Source organism: Protopterus annectens, chromosome 8.part0 (genome assembly GCF_019279795.1).
Source record: "Protopterus annectens isolate FY-2018-M chromosome 8.part0, PAN1.0, whole genome shotgun sequence".
Taxonomy (NCBI): domain Eukaryota; kingdom Metazoa; phylum Chordata; order Ceratodontiformes; family Protopteridae; genus Protopterus; species Protopterus annectens.
In genome coordinates, this window is record NC_056741.1 from 347,277,599 (window position 1) to 347,295,946 (window position 18,348).

The window sequence follows — 18,348 nt, forward strand, 5'->3', positions numbered from 1 at the left end:
CAGGCTCAATAATCTTTATCAAGATTCCTTCCTTTCAGATGTTGTCTCTTCAAACTTTATCCCCCCTTCTTCTACTGTGGTCTCTCTAATCTCAAGAATGCCTACCTTCATATTCCCATCCATCCCGTTTTCTAGAAATTTTTACATTTGTCTGTTTCTGTCTCATATTTTCAGTTCTCTGTTTTGCAATTTGGCCTCCAAACTGTCCCAAGGGTAGTCACCAAATGCCTCACTCCTGTCATTGCCTTTTGCAGGATGTGAGAAGTTCAGATCTTTCCCTATCTGAAAGATCTGCTCATCCAAGCTTTTTCCTCCAGTGCTCTACTTCAGGATCTTCAGTTCACTGTTTCCCTGCTACAGAGTCTGGGGTTCACCATAAGCTTTCAGAAATCAGCTCTGATGCTTTCTCAGGATCATATTTCCACCTTCCTCCAAGGTCCTATCAGTCACTGTTTTTTTCACAGTTTCTTCTTCCCCTGGCTTCAGTCACAGCCAGGGAATTTCTCAAGGTTATAGGGTTCATGGCTTCCACCCTTCCCATGCTCCCTCTAGCTAGGCTCCACATGAGAAAGCTTCAGTGGTACTTCAAGACAGTGTTGTTCCAACATTGCCACCCTGGACTGTCCTGGTACCTTTCCTTCCCTGTCTCAAACTCAGGTTTCAGTGGTGGATTCAGCAACTTTCTCTTACCCTGGGGCTTCCTTTCCAAGCACCAATCCCAACTCAAGAGCTCTTTACAGACACCTCAGACAGGGGTGGGGTTGCTCCTTCAGCCCCTTCAATGTTCAGGTCTCTGGCCTAATCATTAGGGGTCAGATCACATCAATAAAAAGGAGGTGAGAGCTCTGCTTCTGGCTCTTCAGGCTTTTCATTTCCTCTTTCATCCTGAGCCCCTCAGAATTTTCACAGACATTGCCACATTGATGTGGCATGTCAACAAGCAAGGGGGCACAAGATGCTATCTTCTTTGCAGACTAGCTGTTCAGGTCTGGGATCTATCTTTCCAGTAGTAAGTGACTCTTTAGGCCATTTACATTTCCTCAAAGAACAGTCTAGTGGCAGACTCTTTGAGCAAATCCAGCACACAAGCTCATGAAAGGATGTTTCACAGAAATGTGTTCCTGGTCATTGTCCATCATCGGGGTATTCCTCGGGTAGATCTTTTGCCTCCACTCTGAATAGACAATTTCGTCTATTCTGTTTCAGCATCCCAAGTCCTTTGACTTGGAAAATGGATGTCATATATTTTCCTTGAAAGTGGATGTTTTGGTTTGCCTTCCGTTCCTCACTTACCAAGAGTCTTGCACAGGATCAGGCAGGACTCTCCCAAAATCTTACTAGTGACCCCCTTTTGGCCCAGACAATATCAGTTCTCTCTCACTTGGCCAGGAGCAATCACCACAAGTTATTTCACTGGATTAATTTTTTTCACACATGACAAGGGGTCTCTTATCCATCCTCAGTTGTCTCTTATCCATCCTCACTTATCCACTCTTCAACTGACACTGTGGGTGATAGGGTTTTGATCACTTTCAGGCACCTTTTTTTCTGAGGGCATGCTTCAGTTTTTGCAAGAAGCCAGGAAATCCACTACCAGGAAATATCTGTCCAAATGGAAGCAATTTTCTGTCTGGTGTCTCTCTTACCATGAAGATCCCCATATCTGTGGAGGTTCCTCTGGTTCTCTCTCTTATTTGTGTGATCTGCTTTAAGCTGGGTTAGTGTATTCTTCAGTTAAAACTCAACTGTCAGAAATTTCTGCTTGACTGCCCTTACATCCTCCTTTGGCCTCTAGTTTTGAGGTCAAGCAGTTTCTTATAGGTGTCATTCATATCAGGTCTCCCAGAAAGCTTATTCTGCCTTCTTGGGACCTCAGCTTTGTTCTTGAAAAAATGAGTCAGACTCCTTTTCAGCCTGCTTGTTCAGCTTCCTTACAACATTGTACATGGAAGACTATTCTCCTTTTCGTTTTCACTTCAGCCAAGACAGTCTCCGAACTTCAGGCTCTCATGGCCATTCCTTCTTTCCTAGTTTTCCATAGAAACAGAGTGTCTCTTCCTACTAATCCTTCTTTTATGCCCAAGGTGGTAAATGAGATTTCCCTTAAACAGTCTGTTCATCTTCCCTCTGTTTTCCCTTCCCAGTCTGCCTGTGAGATTCTTCACACCTTGGATTTTCATAGATGGCTCAAATATTATTTGGAGAAAACTAAAGTTATTTGCAAATCTGAGCTACTTTTTGTTTCCTTTCATCCCAGTTCTTTGGATGTCGCTGTTTCTAAGCAAAACATCACTTCCTGGACTTCTAAGGCCATTTCATTTTATTATTCGTTTCATAGAAAATGTCTTTCCTCATCAGTAAAGGCTTATTCTACCATGGGTGTTGCCTTCTCTGGTACTTTAAGTATTAAAAGAAGGATGTTATTTACAGGGCCACAGCTTGCTTTGCCAGGGCTATCCTGCATGAGTTTCTGGAGGGCTATTTTGTGGCTTCTTCTTCCCAGGCTTCCCTTTCATCTCTTGTACTCTGCCTTAGGATAAAGAATATTGCAACAGTGATATGGAAGGACATAGTACAGTTGTATAAAATCTTACCATAACAGTAGATGTTCTTCTCTTCACTGCTGCAGTATTCGCCCCCCCCGCCCCTTCTGTTCTAGCCTAGTTATTTGTTGCCCTCCTTGCCGAGGGGTTCTTCTCCTTTTTCTCCTTTTGTATGCATGTTTTCCTTGTATCTAAGGACATTCTTTTCCTCCTGGGGCTTTTGCAGTTTTGAGTGTGTGCATCTGTACATCACCTTTATGCCCTATGCCTTGTGCAGGGAGCATACATGTGATGTATGACACCTATTAGTACTAAAGGCTTTGGTATACTGGTCCGATGTTGGGCTGCCCTTGGCAGGAAATCCCTTAGGTTATGAATACTGCACCAGTGAAGAGAAGGACATCTACTGTTATGGTAAGAATTTACACAACTGTACTTTCTTTCCCTCTGGCCAATGCTAATGTTTCAGCAATGTCCACCCTTCTCTACTCCATCAACCTCTGCATCTTCCCATGCCCTTACCTCAGCTGTTCAGCCATGCTCTGTGTAGCTTCTGATTGTTCATTTGTTTTTTTTTTTTTTTCATTATTTAATTCTTTCACCTATATCTGTACCTCATCCCCATTATCTGCTTCTGTGCCATGCCCTTTCATCTTATTTATAAATACAGTATTTAAGATATATCTTTATAACATAGTTCTAAGGACTATTGCCCCTTCTTGGTTAAGATGGAGCCTGTCCCTAGCAAATAGCTAATATCTCACTCAGGCCTTTTCTCATTTTCATAGGACTGCTCAGCACTTTTCCCTGGTTCATTATAGTACCAGGTGGGGACTGGTGCAATGGTTAAGATATTTACCTCACAAACACAAGCTACAGCATTTGATTCTCTCATTTTTCTCTGTCTGCTTATTGCTAGGCATGTTCTGGACTGCAGATTGATTGCCTAGTGTCTGCCTATGAACCTAATCCTGTGCTTCTTACAGTGTGTTGACTGATAATAAAGGGAAAAATGACACACGCAACCTGGCATCTGGCTGCCACCTTCCTACTTCCTCTGTCTTATCTGAGACATCATTCATGCCTGCATGCACTACAGTATGCCTCACTCTCTCTCTTTCCTTTGGTGACTACATTTTCACTTCTTTCTATTCCTTGCTGAGGCTGAACCAAATACTCAGTTTCATCATAGTCTTGTTTCCATTATTTCCCTTACCAAAACTCTCAATGCCCTTATTGATCGAGTAGCCACTCTCCAGAAAACTTTTCTCTTTCCTACAATAGCTTTTGCCTTTTTCACTTCCTCCTTCAAATTCCCTACTCCTTTTATGTCCAGTTCTCCCCCAATTCCACTACAGCCAATCGCTGTCACTGTTTGAGCTAGTCTTCTCACCCTCTGTAAAATATAAAATTCCCTTCCTATCCACCCAGTGCTGTACCAACAGTCCTTTTCCACTTACATATCTTTTTTACCGTCTATCTGTCCTGTCCTGTTTTGTCTAATATGTCCAGCAGTTAATGTATTAAGGCTCTAATTTGCTAATAATCTGCTTCCTGTTTCCAGGAGCAACTCACTTAACCAGACAGTGCTTCTGGGTTGCCTATGAAAAGGGACACCTCTGTCCACTGAGTTTAGCCAGTCAATAAATTTCCAAAAACAAGCCAACTCTGTGTACCCTTAGTCATTTATTACTGCTGTCTGTTCATGTCAATTCATCTTGGTTTCTTTCTCCTTATCTTCTGTTTAATAGCTACATCTTTACTGGAAAAGCTCACTTCCACTCTTTCATAGCAGCTGTGTGAGAAAGGTTCATTGGTTTTCCCTTTTATTGCTTCTCATATTTTGTGTTACCATATTGCTTTCTTCTATTTTGTATGTTGTGGTGTATTTTCATTACACTGTTTTAATTGCATTCTGTTTTCTGTTGCATATTTAAACTCAGAAAGAAACCGTAGTTTGCCTCTTGTGAATGACACAGAAATTGGATTTTCTCCACACAGGTGCTGTTGTGTTCTTAATCTCATTGTCCCTCTAGTTGCCTATCCCATATGATAATATGACTGGGGTTTAATTGTTGATCTGACAGCGTATGTGGCTGCTTTAATCGTGTTGTCTTAAAGTTATGTAGAAAAGGATTCTGCAACTTAAGTAAAATGAGGTACTTGACATCATCATTCATCTTAATGAGCGTGTTCTGTTGGTTTAAGACAAAGGCGGAGTTCTTCACCACAATCGGTGATGAAAGTAACTTATTGTATCTGATGAAGTCTCTTCAACTTATTTAAAAAGGAGACAAAAGTGCTTATACATTTGGATATTCTACAATTTTAACCTTGGATTACAATAAAATTTTGGTGTGTTCATATAAACATTTGCCTGCTCCATTCTACTTTGTGATTGACTAGTGATTTCTGTTTGTTCACCTTTTTCGTGGTATAAGTGCATAAAGTAGACCACTGCGCAGCCCCGGTATTCTGGTCATTGGCGACTCCTTTGTGAGACACACTGATGTCCCTCTCACAAAGCTGAGTAAGGAGAAAGTCACAGTCATTTGCTTGTCAGGGGCCAGGATCTGCCAAATTACACATGTAACTCAAAAAAAGCATGAAGACAGTGAAGCAACCAGTAAAAATAAAAACTCCATGTTGACTACAACACAAAATGATAAGTGGCACAATCGAGTTTATTCACAAATCACAAAATAGTTGAGCGCTTTCATCCACCACTGGGACTTCTTCAGAACTAAAATCCTATCCCATCAGTGCACCATAAATATAACATTCAATTAAAAAAAACAGTTAGAAACAGTTGTTCAGTTAAGCCAAAAAGCAGTCAGTAACCTGACATAACTCTCAACTTAATAACATTAAACAAACATAAAACCTGTGTTAAAACATTAACTCACATTAACCTCTCACTAGCGGTAAAGAAGAAAAGATAAATAATGAAAAGTAAAATACGTTAAAAAATGTTACAGCTTTGCTGGTCTAAATTTGAGTACCGAATTAATAGAAATAATATCATTTAATTCTGGTTTTGTTGTAGCATCTACTCTCAACTGCCAGAGGAGTTCCTTATAACCCTATTTTCCCACAGACACCCCCCTGGCATCATGTGGTAGTATTTCTAGTATGCCAAAAACAAATTTCTTAAAACCAGTGCTTGTTAAAGAATGCCTAAATAAAGCATTATAGTAATTGCCTTTTCTTATATCATTCAGGGGCTCATAATTTCTTTTCACTAGTTTTCTCTCTTTCCTACATAGAAAGAAAAGCAATAATTGCACAATCCCATATATACCAAGCCAGCTGAATTACAATCACCTTTCCTAAATATTACAGTGGATTGGTTGGTGTCGCTCAAACTAACATCTGCCTTGTCAATAATATACTGGCAATAGTTGCACCTACTGCATCTAGTAGTACCAACCTTAATCTGCAATACACATTTCTCCAACCTTTCCTTGATGTTTCTGTACACCTTGTATATAAAGGTGGGTTTGCTCCCTGCTGGTATGGGTCATCATCCATTTTGAGTATAGCCCAGTTTTGATTTATAATCTGTTTAACCCAACTAGTAAGACTATTGTAATTGATAGTCATCCCATGGTGAAAATTCTCCTCACTTAATTGATTAGGTAACCTTATAGTTTTCACCAAGCCAGGTTTCCCCAAGATACACAGGTGTCTACCTTCTCTGTTCTGATCATGTCCAAGGGGTATCCCTGGTCCAGGAACATTGATGTCATAATTTCAAGTTCCTTTCGATTTTCCAACTGTTATCTATATTTCACCAGTAGCCACCCTATACACTGTCAGAAAAATCTAGTGAAGGGCCAATTTATTAGGACTGCAAGGATGACTTCAGACGATAAATTGTTAATAAGAACTGTCTCCATTATCTGTCTCACTGCAAACATAAGTTTATATTTAAAGTAATTTATAAGTTTATTTTTATTTTATGTTATATTTATATTTATAAATTCATATTTTAAAGTTGTGCTCCATAGAGGTGTATGACACTGTTTAAAAGGAACCTGGGCTAGTGGATGGGGCATCATAAATTCTTACTGGGGATAGCGCCCACAACACTCCTGGACATGGGCAGTCATTAATAAATACAATCCTGGATATTGCCTACAGTGTCTATGGTATTATATTGGGATGAAAACAAATAGGCTTCAAATGACCTTGGAGTTGATAGCCTAGTAACCTCCTGTGATTCTATGATCCTAAATTACACCTTTTAATTTGATCTTCAGAGACACTGTACATTGTAAGTCTTCTAAGGTAGTAACACAACTCAGTACTACATTAAAGATAGAATTGTTTAACACTTTACAAACTGTCATAAAAATCTTACCTGGCAAAACAGCCACATAAGGGACTGTCTTTGTAGGATCTGCATTCTTGTTTTAGAATGCAGTGCAGCAACTAAAAGTAGACATTTATTAATGTTTTAAAATAAAAAATTGACTGTTTTTCTGTGTGCAACTTGCTTGCATTCTGACAATGCCTTCATAAGCATATGAATTCATTTAATGAAAACATTAAAAAAGCAAAGTCACACAATGAACAATTATGCACAATTAATATTATATACCTAATTTTGTTAGTCATTCCTTAAATATTTTCACTACCACCCTGTCCATTTCTGTCAACTTGCTTTTCCTTTTCCTTCATATTCCATTCTTTAAGTTTGTCTAATGCAGCCCACTCAAAAGAAAGAAAGAAAGAAAGAAAGATGAAGGTATTATATATTCCAAATCTGTTGCAGTAGAACATGAAAACAGGTATGCCTTTGGGAATGCACTGAAAAAATATTTAAACTTGCATAAAATAATCCATAAATTGGAAGGTGAGGCAGAAAAACTACTGCATGAAAGAAACATGTCAGTAATGGCCTTCAGTGCCACACAGATTAAAGGGCACACCCATCATTTGGGATACTGTTTTTTTTTCAGCATTTTGTTTTCTTATAAAAGTATTATTTTATGTGAGTAATGTGACCTATACAGCCACTGCACAACAATGAACACTTGCACAAAGCAGAAACTGAATGCATTCTATTTTTGCCATTGCATTTGATATTTAAGGGGTTACAGTTGTTTACAGACTTGGGGGTTGCAGAATGGTTATGTGGCCCAGGGAATTAAATACCCTTGCTGCAGCCCTGAGTCTGATGATGACATTCTAATCCAAGGAAACTTAAATTACGCACCAACATTGGTGCCAAATTTGGCACATGGATCCTGGCGATGTCTTAGCAAGGAGTTAGAGTGAAAAACCTTTAACAAGTGTTGCCTTTAAAATCATGTTTGACTTTTTCTCCTTTGCATCCAATTTAATTCTAGTCATGAAAGGCACTAATATCTAGTGAGTTTTGTTCAATTAAGGTAGGAAAAAAACTAAATATATAAATGTGTTGCCAAGGTGGTTTTGGATATAGTTAAATTAAATGACCATAAGAGCATCAGTGGTAATGAATAGCAGTATTAAAGCAATTCTCAAATAAATGGCTATAACTTGTTTTATAGTGCATACCTGATTTAGGTGTTTACCCTGATTTTTGTCATAAAATAGCACATAGCATATTGGAATGCATCTTATAATTTGTTTGTGATATACTCACAGCATACTATAGTTCTCAACTTTTTCCTCCAGAGTTTGAGACACTGCAAAAACATAATAAGAGGGAATGCCTAAATTAGGGATACTTTTTAAATACTGCTAAACTTGAACTGAAATTGGAACTTCTCAAAATAATTTCCAATTTTAAGAGTGATGGAGCAAAAGCTTGATAAAAAAATAAGAGTTATCCCTCCAAAGTTAGGACATTCAAGAAGTACTCCTCATACTCCTGATTTTAAGTTGGATATATTGTACATCACTGAGACTGGTTGTGTATCATAATATTATCATAGTTCGTTTGGCACAAAGTGCCCAGCAGAGCAGTGAGTCCTTTCCTTTTATTCAAAACTATGAAGTAGTTGTTGGTTTCCAGATGCGCAGGTGTGAAGCTACAACACCTGCATGTCCTTCCTCTGTAACAGTTTCGCTATATTCTTTTGGATGGCATCCCAGAATGTTTTACATGACTTTGGATTACACTGGGTGAAAACAGTATCAGCAGTTATGCAGGAAATATTAGTTCAGTGCCCCAAGACAATGAGCTCTGTTATTAAGGCATTGTCCCAAGAGAATGACTGGTACAATTAAGGCAGTGCTCTAAGCAAATGACTGGCACTATTAGAGCAGTGACCTAATAGAATGAGTGGTATTATTTGGTCAGTGCCCTAAGACAATGAGTGGTTCCATTAGGGCAGACCCCTATGACAGTAAGTGGTACTATTAGGGAAGAGTCCTAAAACAATGAGTGGTGCATTTAGGTTAGTGACATAAGATGACAAGTGATACTGTTTGGACAGAGCCCAAAAACAATGAGTGTTGCATCAACAACCATGAGAGGTGGGAATCAGTATTTGTGTATAGCACACTATATTAAATACTATGTAAGGTGGGAATTAATGTCCCTGGACTGTTGGTTATATGTAAATGCTATACAAGTTAGAAAGAAAGGAGTGAAATGGGCAATAAGCACTACTTTAAACATTATGAGAAGGGGGAGATCCTATGCAATTAGAAGATGGAGGGGGCAGACCCTAGACATTATCACTGTTATATATTATATAGGGGTATATGGCATTTGTTCACCACTATGCACTAATGACTTTCTTAGGCAAACTAGTTTAGTGAGGCCAACTGAAAGAATAGCAGAGACAAAATCTAACTTATTCATTGCATAGGCAGGCTCTTGTATCTGTTGTGCTCGTGGCAGTTTTAGATTGCATAGCACATTATGTGATCTTCACTATTTAAAAACTTCACAAACCCAACCCTCTACCTTTTATCATTTTCTTCTGTATTTTATTAAAGTAAAGTTTTGACCAAATACAGCTGACAACAACTTCTTTTGTATGTCCATTGAAAATTTTGGAAAGTGAAAGTGACTCTAAGATAATTGAAATGCAAGTGATAACTTTGGCCTGGAAGAGACTAGAAGCAGGTGACAGTCTTGTGGTTCATGCAAGGATGGAAGAAATGTTTGCACCTGTGTGAGAAGTTACCTCTTCTTTAACATTTGTCTTTGAATGATTTTCCCCTGGTCAAGTCAGGGTCAAGTCTCTTATATCAGATATCAGACTGATACTTTAGTGAACCAGATCATGCATTTGCCTGTAGAGAGAGATTAGTGCAGAATGCACCAAGTGCCTCTTTCTAATGTTTACAAGCTGGAATATGGAGTATTAAGGCAGTTTTACTTTTGCAAGTAGGAAAGTATTTATGATGCATGAAGTCTGTAGAATGTCTTATGCATCCAATCATTGTTCATAGCATGAGATGGGCAACCTCGTATTTTTCTACAGTGCGAGTACACTTTTATTCAAAGGAATAAGGGTTTCCGATTCTCAGTTACTGCACTATATTCTATCCAAGAGAGGTGCATAAGTCCCCTCGCTATAAGACCTGTAGGATGTTCTTCCCAAATTGGCAAGCATTTGTTCAAATGGAAGTCTTATCTGTTCTATCACTGCTAATAAGGAGCGACATTAATTTATTTCTGACACAAATGTTGTGGTAATTAGGTAGTAGTACAATGCAAACTTTCATATGTAATAATGCTTCTTTTTCTTTCCTTTCAGTAACAGTCCGAATTATGCTGTCCCAAGTTATGCAGAGGTAGTTGGAATGGGCACTGTGCAGGAATCTGCCTGGACCAGCACAGAAACTGAAGCGCCACCCTCCTATGATATCGTCAGTGAAAATCATTATGCAGCAGAGTCTACTACAAATGTGGATACTGAAAATAATGATCAGCCGAACACACAAGAAGTTATTCAAGGCCAGCCCTCTGACCAAGAAAACACAGAAATGTTTTCACAGGACAATCACCATCCTGTTTCAGAATTGAGAAGACACATAGACAGAGAGCATCTCCACCTGCAGCTTGACACCCCCCCAATACTGCGCCGTATCAATTCTGACATCCATGACCTGAAAGGTGCTATGGAACACCAGGTACATCTGGAGCCTCTCACTCCTCCTCCACTCTATGAAGATATACTGAATGAGGGTGTTTTCCAGAGCATTGGCCAACCACCTTGACATTTAAAATCTATTGTGAAGGTTTAGACAAATTTGCATTATTGTCCTACACCTATTTAGGAGGTATCTGCAGTTATGTGAAGAGATACATAAGTGGATGAGAACATAATTAACTGCGTACAGGCTAGCTGAGCTTCTCATTAAATGATAGTTTTTATCAAATGAAATGACTTGTATCATAACTTAATTATATGTCACTTTATGGGATTTTATTCCATGTTACCTCAAAGGTACACACTACTGATCTTCCAGACCCATCAATCACAGTGTTAAGAGATAAAAGAAAGAGAAAGAAAAAAAACGGCTATACAAAACGATCAAGAAATGCTAAGTACACCAAATCAAGGTTTACTAAAAACAGGACACTAATCTCTGCACTGACTGAAACATTTCCACTGGGGGTAGAATCCCTCAGCGACAAGCAGGAGAGTTATGCCCCCCACATTTGCATAAACTAAATATGCAATTTTTCAAGGTCGCAGTGTTTTGAGAAATATTATATTTTAATTTAAAGGTCTGTTTCATGAAGAATTTGTTTGGTATCTTGGTTTTCACTGATTTTGTATAGAACAGATCAATCAAAATAACCATGAGCTATGGCAGATTTGAAGAAGTGTACTGCAGAATTTACACTGTACAGTGCACTGAACTAAGGTAAACTAAGGTAAATCTGAAGGTATGATAGCAACTAGTCAAAAAAGTTTCAAAATCTCAGGACAGTTAATGTTCAGATGTGATATGTTAGTGTTCACATTTGAAAGTTTACACGTTTATATATTTGTGAAAGAACTGTCCTCATCTGAAAAAAAATTAATATAAAATCTTAACTGTTTTGTGACTAACAAGATAATTTAAATAGGAGAGATCCAAATGTCTTTGGCTTTATAAATAGACAACAGAATAGGCTACTTTTGGTGACAAAAATGGATTTGCAGGTAAAACAGTAGTTCACTCATAGTATTAAAAGCCCAAAGAAGTTTGGAGACAGACAGTCCCAAAACGTTTATTATGTCTGTCTCCTCTTTGCAATGGTCAATGTCCTAAAATGCCTTAAGCTGTAATGGGCAACACACTTCCTGACTACAACAGCTCTCCTACCTGCCCTGGATTACACAAGGCAACAGTGATATGCAGAGTATTCTAATCAAGCAATAATGCCTGACAGGATGTGTGCTAATGTGTAATTAATGCCAACCCAGGGGTGTTATGAGGCCCGACGCCACAGGCGGATGGCCTGTACACCCCTGGAAGGGCATTAATTATATATTAACACCACAACCTGGAGGGCATTATTGTGCTTAGAGAATGGGGTCTCTGTAAAATTGTTGTGTTTTACTTATTTATTGTTTTAAGTATTATATTATTTTTTATATATTTTTGATGTAAAATAGTTCCTCCACCAAATGTTTCAAACTTGGTGTAGCATATATTAATGGTGTTAGGGGAAGCATTTTACATCCAAAATGTAAAACTTTAAAAAATGTGCAGGTATTTGCTCTATTTATTTATTTTTTTGGAGGGGGTTCCTTTCATTGACAGTCAAACTATGTTGCTACAAATAGAAACTGTAACTATTTTTGAAAGGCAAATCATCTATCAGAGGGTTGCCAACAACAGAAAAATGACAGTATGAAAGGTAGACCATGTCAGCTTGTAGAAGTTCTGGGCTTTATCTTCCAGTACCTTTCCATTCACTACTACTCTTAACATTATATGTGCAGCACATACCTTACACTCCCAGTACTTCACTTGACATACTATTCTTTGCATGTTTGCCTTGGGTCTATATTACAACCGCGAAAGTCCTAAACAGCGAATATGGAATGATCAACATATATTACCCGAACTGTGAATACACCGAACATCCTAAACTGCGAAATTCAAAATCTTGAACCGTCATAGTTGTCCAACCCCCACCGTGTGCTACATACTACCTACCCAAACAAAATAAATAAACCACATACATACACTAATCAAAACCCTACTTGTAACCCTACACTAAACCTTGAATACATTAATGTCTATGCACTTACCTTAACCCGCACCCTAACCCTAAGGTCCGTAACTGTTGCACACTTACCTTACGGAGGTATACCCCAAAAAAATAAAATAACCCACACAAATACACTTAACAAAACCCTACTTCTAACCCTACACTAAACCTTACATACATTACTATCTATGCACTTACCTTAACCCGCAACCTAACCCTAAGGTCCGTAACTATCGCACACTATTACTATATATACACTTACCTTAACCCATACCCTAACCCTAAGGGCCGTAACTATCGCACACTTACCTTACAGAGCTATACCACAGAAGGGCCAACCATGATGATTCGACATTTCGGATCTCGCTCTTCAGGACGATCGGTGTTTTCGTGTTTCGACATATACATGTCGACGTTTCCATATTCGGATAAGTGGACCTTCGCGATTTTCATAGGGAACCGTTTGCCTTACATTCTGAGTTCTCTTTCTTTACGTAAACTCATCGCAACAAGTTCAAATCTAACATCAAATAGCACCTTGCTGAAAACGCTAATTACAAAAGAATCTTACAAAGACCATCAAACCTAATTCTCTATATAGTGTTATTTTATGGCTTTGTCCACTGTTTATTTTATGCTTATGCAGAAATTTTGAGGTAAGACGTCGAGAGGTATGCAGACCTCTTTGCTGCTGTTGCTGCCAGGGATCACTGACACTCTTCACATTCTCTCTCTCTCTCTCTCTGTCTCATACACACATACACACAAACACATATAGTCTCTTCTGCATTCAGACACGCATACACTCTCACTCGCACACAGACACACACACACACACACACACACACACACACACACACACACACACACACACACACAAACACACACACATACACACACACACATACACACATACTTTTTTAATTTCTTTTCTTTTTTACTTTACCCTCAGTAAACAACAAAACTTTTGCTTAGCAAGTGTAAAATAATGGCTCAATCGATCTCACTGTTAACTCTCTCTCTCTCTCTCTCTCTCTGATACATACATATACAGTCTCTTCTGCTTTCACACACACATATGTATACACACACAGTCTCTTCTGCTTTCAAGCAGGCATTCACTCACACATGCAGACAAACATAAACACACAAAACACTCATACACATACATGCACAGATATACACTTTTTTTTATTTTTTTACACTCACTAAACAGCAAAAGCACTGCTTAGCAAGTGTAAAATAATAGCTGAATTGATCTCACTTTCACTCTTTCACTTTTTTTACATTTTACGCTTGCTAAAGAGCCGAAGTACTGCTTGGCAAGTGTAAAAATAATGGCGGCTATTAGGCTTTTCCAGTCCAAGCTCCACGGCAGCTTGATATGCTGCCGTGAAGTGGCGGACTCATTTTTCAGCGAGCATTACTTCTATATTAGTACCCTGATGGAAATTATTCATTCTCCAATCAGGGTGCTGATGTAAAATTTCCCCATTCTCTAAGCAGCAGCATAGTTTTCTACAAAAAAAAAATTAACAGCTGCTTTCAGGTTGTGCTTAATGAGATGTCTTGCTATTAAACTTACTAAGGCAGAAAGAAGTCATGCTTCAGCAAAACTCTTTTTTTCTTTCTTTTTGGCTAAAGGCCCAGAATTTTATTTTTGACACTAACTCAGTGATTTTGTGTTGCCCTGTATGCAGGCATTATCAACGTACTGTGTGAGCAGTCCTGCTAGCAGCAGTCCTCATAAATGTATATCCCACCAGCTGAAAGTTTAGTATAAGTTTCACATGTGCAGATTAATGAAAGATGCACTCTATCCTTGTTAGCCTGTGATTCTTCAAGGATAATAACTGGAATGCAAGTTACTTTTCTGTTGTCTGAAGTCACTCCAGTGCTGCATGCTGATAGTTGTTGTCAGATTACTCCATCTGATGTAAGCCTTGTAAGAATAGAGATTACTTTAAAAACTCATCACCAGTGCTGTCGGAAAATTGCACCCACAATATTCTACAGATCTTTGAAGTTTTGTCAATCTCCAGGCAATGTTAAGTAACTGCTTAACAGTTTATCACATTAACTATAATTATGACTACAATTATAGAAAGTACTTTCTGTATTCAAGTAATCCTGTTTCACAGCAATATAAGGCAAGAGAACTAGTAAATCCATTTTTTTTAGTTTTCTTTTTTTTTTTGTGATTTAGTCTGAGATTCATATCAATAGTATTCTTGACAATTTGTTGAGTTCTTGACCACAGAAATCCTGAATTAAAAATGTCAAACAACTTTTCATTGAAACAGAGAATTAAACAAAAAGAGAAATAAGAAATAGAAATGTCCCAAGTTATATAGATGAGGCAACAACTGCAAAGTTTTGTTTTGTTTTGTATATCTAAGAGGCTATTTCCTACTCTGTATATGTATGTTTAAGTGGCCCAACTGCATAGTCACAAAATATCCACAAAGATAGATTAAAACAGGTCAGGCAATGTACACTTAAGCATGTTCAAAAATGCAGAAATAATGACATCACTCTAAAATACTGGCTAAGTAGAATAAAATCACAATACACTATGCACTATATTCTTTGCAATTAAAGAGTTTTGAAATTAAAATTTACTGGTAAATGTGTTGCCTGGCACAAGGGGAAAGAATTTAGATTAACTACAATCAATCACATTTTGCTAAGTCATGACATGCCTAATTGAAGTTAAAACATCTAATAGTAAGCATAAACACTTCTAATTGCTAAAAATCACAATTTACATATAAAAATAATCATTTTCGCAGAGGGGTCCTCAACTCCAAATTCTCCTGCATGAAGGGTACAAGGTGTAGATGGGACTAAACCCCTTTATGTGTAAGTTTTCTCTAACATATTGATTTCTTCTTCCGGCTTTTCCCAGTTAGGGGTCGCCACAGCAGATCACCTGTCTGCTCATGATTGGCAGTGGAGTTTTACAGTGTTGAGTTGCCAGCCTGGTGCCCAACCTTCCACAGAAGGCACACACTCACACCTAGGGCCAATTTAGAGTGTCCACTCCACCTACAGCATGTCTTTGGGATGTAGAAGGAAACCGGGGCATCCAGAGGAAACCCACGTGACCACAGGGAGGACATGCAGACTCTGCACAGGAGGCACCCCAACTGAGAATCAAACCGAAGAACCTCTTGTTGTGAGGTGACAATGCTTACCACTGCACCACCGTGGCCGCTCTTTGCTAATAGTAATTCCAACTTCACAAAAACTCACAGGAAAGGGAAAAGTGGAAACAATCAAAGCCACACATTTTTCCTTAACTCTGTCTCAAGTATGCATTTTTTTTAAATGTCTTCAACATAAGCATACTATTTCTTCTTCAGTGCTTTCATGAAAAGGTAGCATGCTCTCTGATTAACTGCAGTGCACCGCAGCAGCTCGTCAACTGATTTTTGAGTTGCATTTTTTCAACACCACAGACTTCTTTATTAGGCTTTCAGTACATCTTTTTCAAGGTAGAAGAATTAGATATTTCCTTTTTGTGTTAAGAGTCTACAGACTGTAAATCTGGCTAATATGTTTACCTAAATTATAATAATATTTGCAGACATTTACATTTCTTGTAGGGTTTGCTTAATTTCCTTACAAGGAATACAAAGGTATTTTTTTATAATGCGCATTTAACTTATAATACATTCTTCATCATTTGAAGTGGCCAAACTAGTGCAGTTCATCCTAGTGGGAGTATACTTTTACTACAACATGGACTTATAACAATTTTCACTCAAAGTAAGATATATCACTTTTTTTGTCTTGCAATATTTATTGAGGTTATGCATTCAGCGTTTATTTTACCGACATGTCAGTCATTTAGTGTAGTTGTAAGGGAAAGGTTTTAGTCTTAATTTATTCAAGTGTACTCCGACAAACAACCACTAATACAAATTAAGGTATGCCAAAAATGTTTATAGCAGTTTTACATGTTGTGTCTTTCGGCTTTTCCCGGTTAGGGGTCACCACAGCGGTACTCCGGTCCGCTAATGATTGGCAGCAGATTTTTACATGCCGAGTTGCCAGCCCTGACACACAACCTTCAATGAAGGTACACCCATTCACATGTCTCCACACAGAAGACGCTCTAGCTGAGAATTGAACAGGACAACATCTTACTGTGAAGCGACAACGCTACTGCAGACCCACCACAGCAATTCAAATGAATGCATATTATAGATGTGGGAAAACACAATGCTATTGTGCATACAAAATGCTTTTACTGACTATTCAGTGTGATATGGGCATTGATGAAGAAAATTTCTCAACCATTTTAGCACCATTTTCCATAATTTTACAGTGGCCCTTTACTTTACAGATAAGCAAACAGTGGCCTCAAGACATATGCAGATTAGAAGTAAACACACACACAGACACACACACACACACACACACACACACACACACACACACGCGCGCGCGTGCGCGTGCACACACACGCACGCACGCACGCACACACATTCTCTCTCTCTCTCTCTTTATATATATATATATATATATATATATATATATATATATATGTGTGTGTGTGTGTGTATGTATGAGTGTGTGTGTGTCTATATATGTATATACATATATTGATATATAGACAAATATAGATATACTATATTGGGCAATCCTGCTCAAAAGGCAGATAAACATAGGTAGGTGCATGCTTTATTATATGTAAGAGATAAGAAAAACACAGATTATGGTTTCTCCATAGAAATAGCTTCACCAGTGTGAAATCTGCCCCAAAGGGATACAACACAAATCATTGAAATAAAAATGACTTGTGATTACACAACATAATACAGGGAAAAAGCACAACAATGTAACACCAATTGAATAATAACTGCAGTGCAATATAAATCACATGAAAATAATAATAATGCATTTAAAGCTCAGAGAAAGTGATAAAGACATTGCAAATAAGCCTTGTTCTTATATAAATGAATAAAGCAGTTATTCATTTGTGCTGGAACAAATAAAATGCCAGAAAATATATTCTGTGGAAAAAGTACTTTGAACTGCTTCTGAAGTAAGTTAGCTGATATATTGCGCTCTTTGGTTTGTCCAAGCACAGGTGAATTACTATTATTTTATTCACTTAGGTAAGAACATATGTATGTCTACTGAGAAACTTATAAAAGGAGTGCCATATTTTTTTATGACAGATCAGAGGATGGCACTGTGTACTAGTAGCTACACCTCTGTAAGAAATTGATTACTTATAGAGATATGGCTGCTTTTTCAGAAACTTTATATTAGTTTGGAATAAAAAGCAAATCAGCTGATACCTTCACTGTTATCCACCAGGATACTTGAAAATTCAATGTTTTATACAACTATGATGCATTCAAGAGCTCTTAAGTATATACATTACACAATTAAACATTTAGCTGGGTAGTAATTTTGATCTGAGTAGGATATCACTTGTATTTACTTATTTGGTCCATAAGACGTATCCAGTGCACTATTTAGCAATTGTGGAAGTAGAGACACAATATCTACAAACAAACACGTTTCATATTATGTCATTTTTACCTAAATCATGAACCCTGCTGCTGTGATAATTTGTGTAACATAAACCCATCTGAATGATATACTTGTATCTATGCTACAAACTTCAGA

General features: G+C 38.0%; 1 protein-coding gene across 1 annotated transcript in view; it reads left to right on the plus strand.

Moving 5' to 3' along the window:
- LOC122808801 overlaps positions 1 to 12,009 on the plus strand; it is a 485,879-nt gene extending 473,870 nt beyond the window's left edge. The window contains exon 3 of the mRNA XM_044079851.1: positions 10,247 to 12,009. Coding sequence (XP_043935786.1) covers positions 10,247 to 10,709 — 463 coding nt within the window. The 3' untranslated portion in view covers positions 10,710 to 12,009. The remainder of the gene's footprint in view (positions 1 to 10,246) is intronic.
- Positions 12,010 to 18,348: the final 6,339 nt, after the last annotated feature.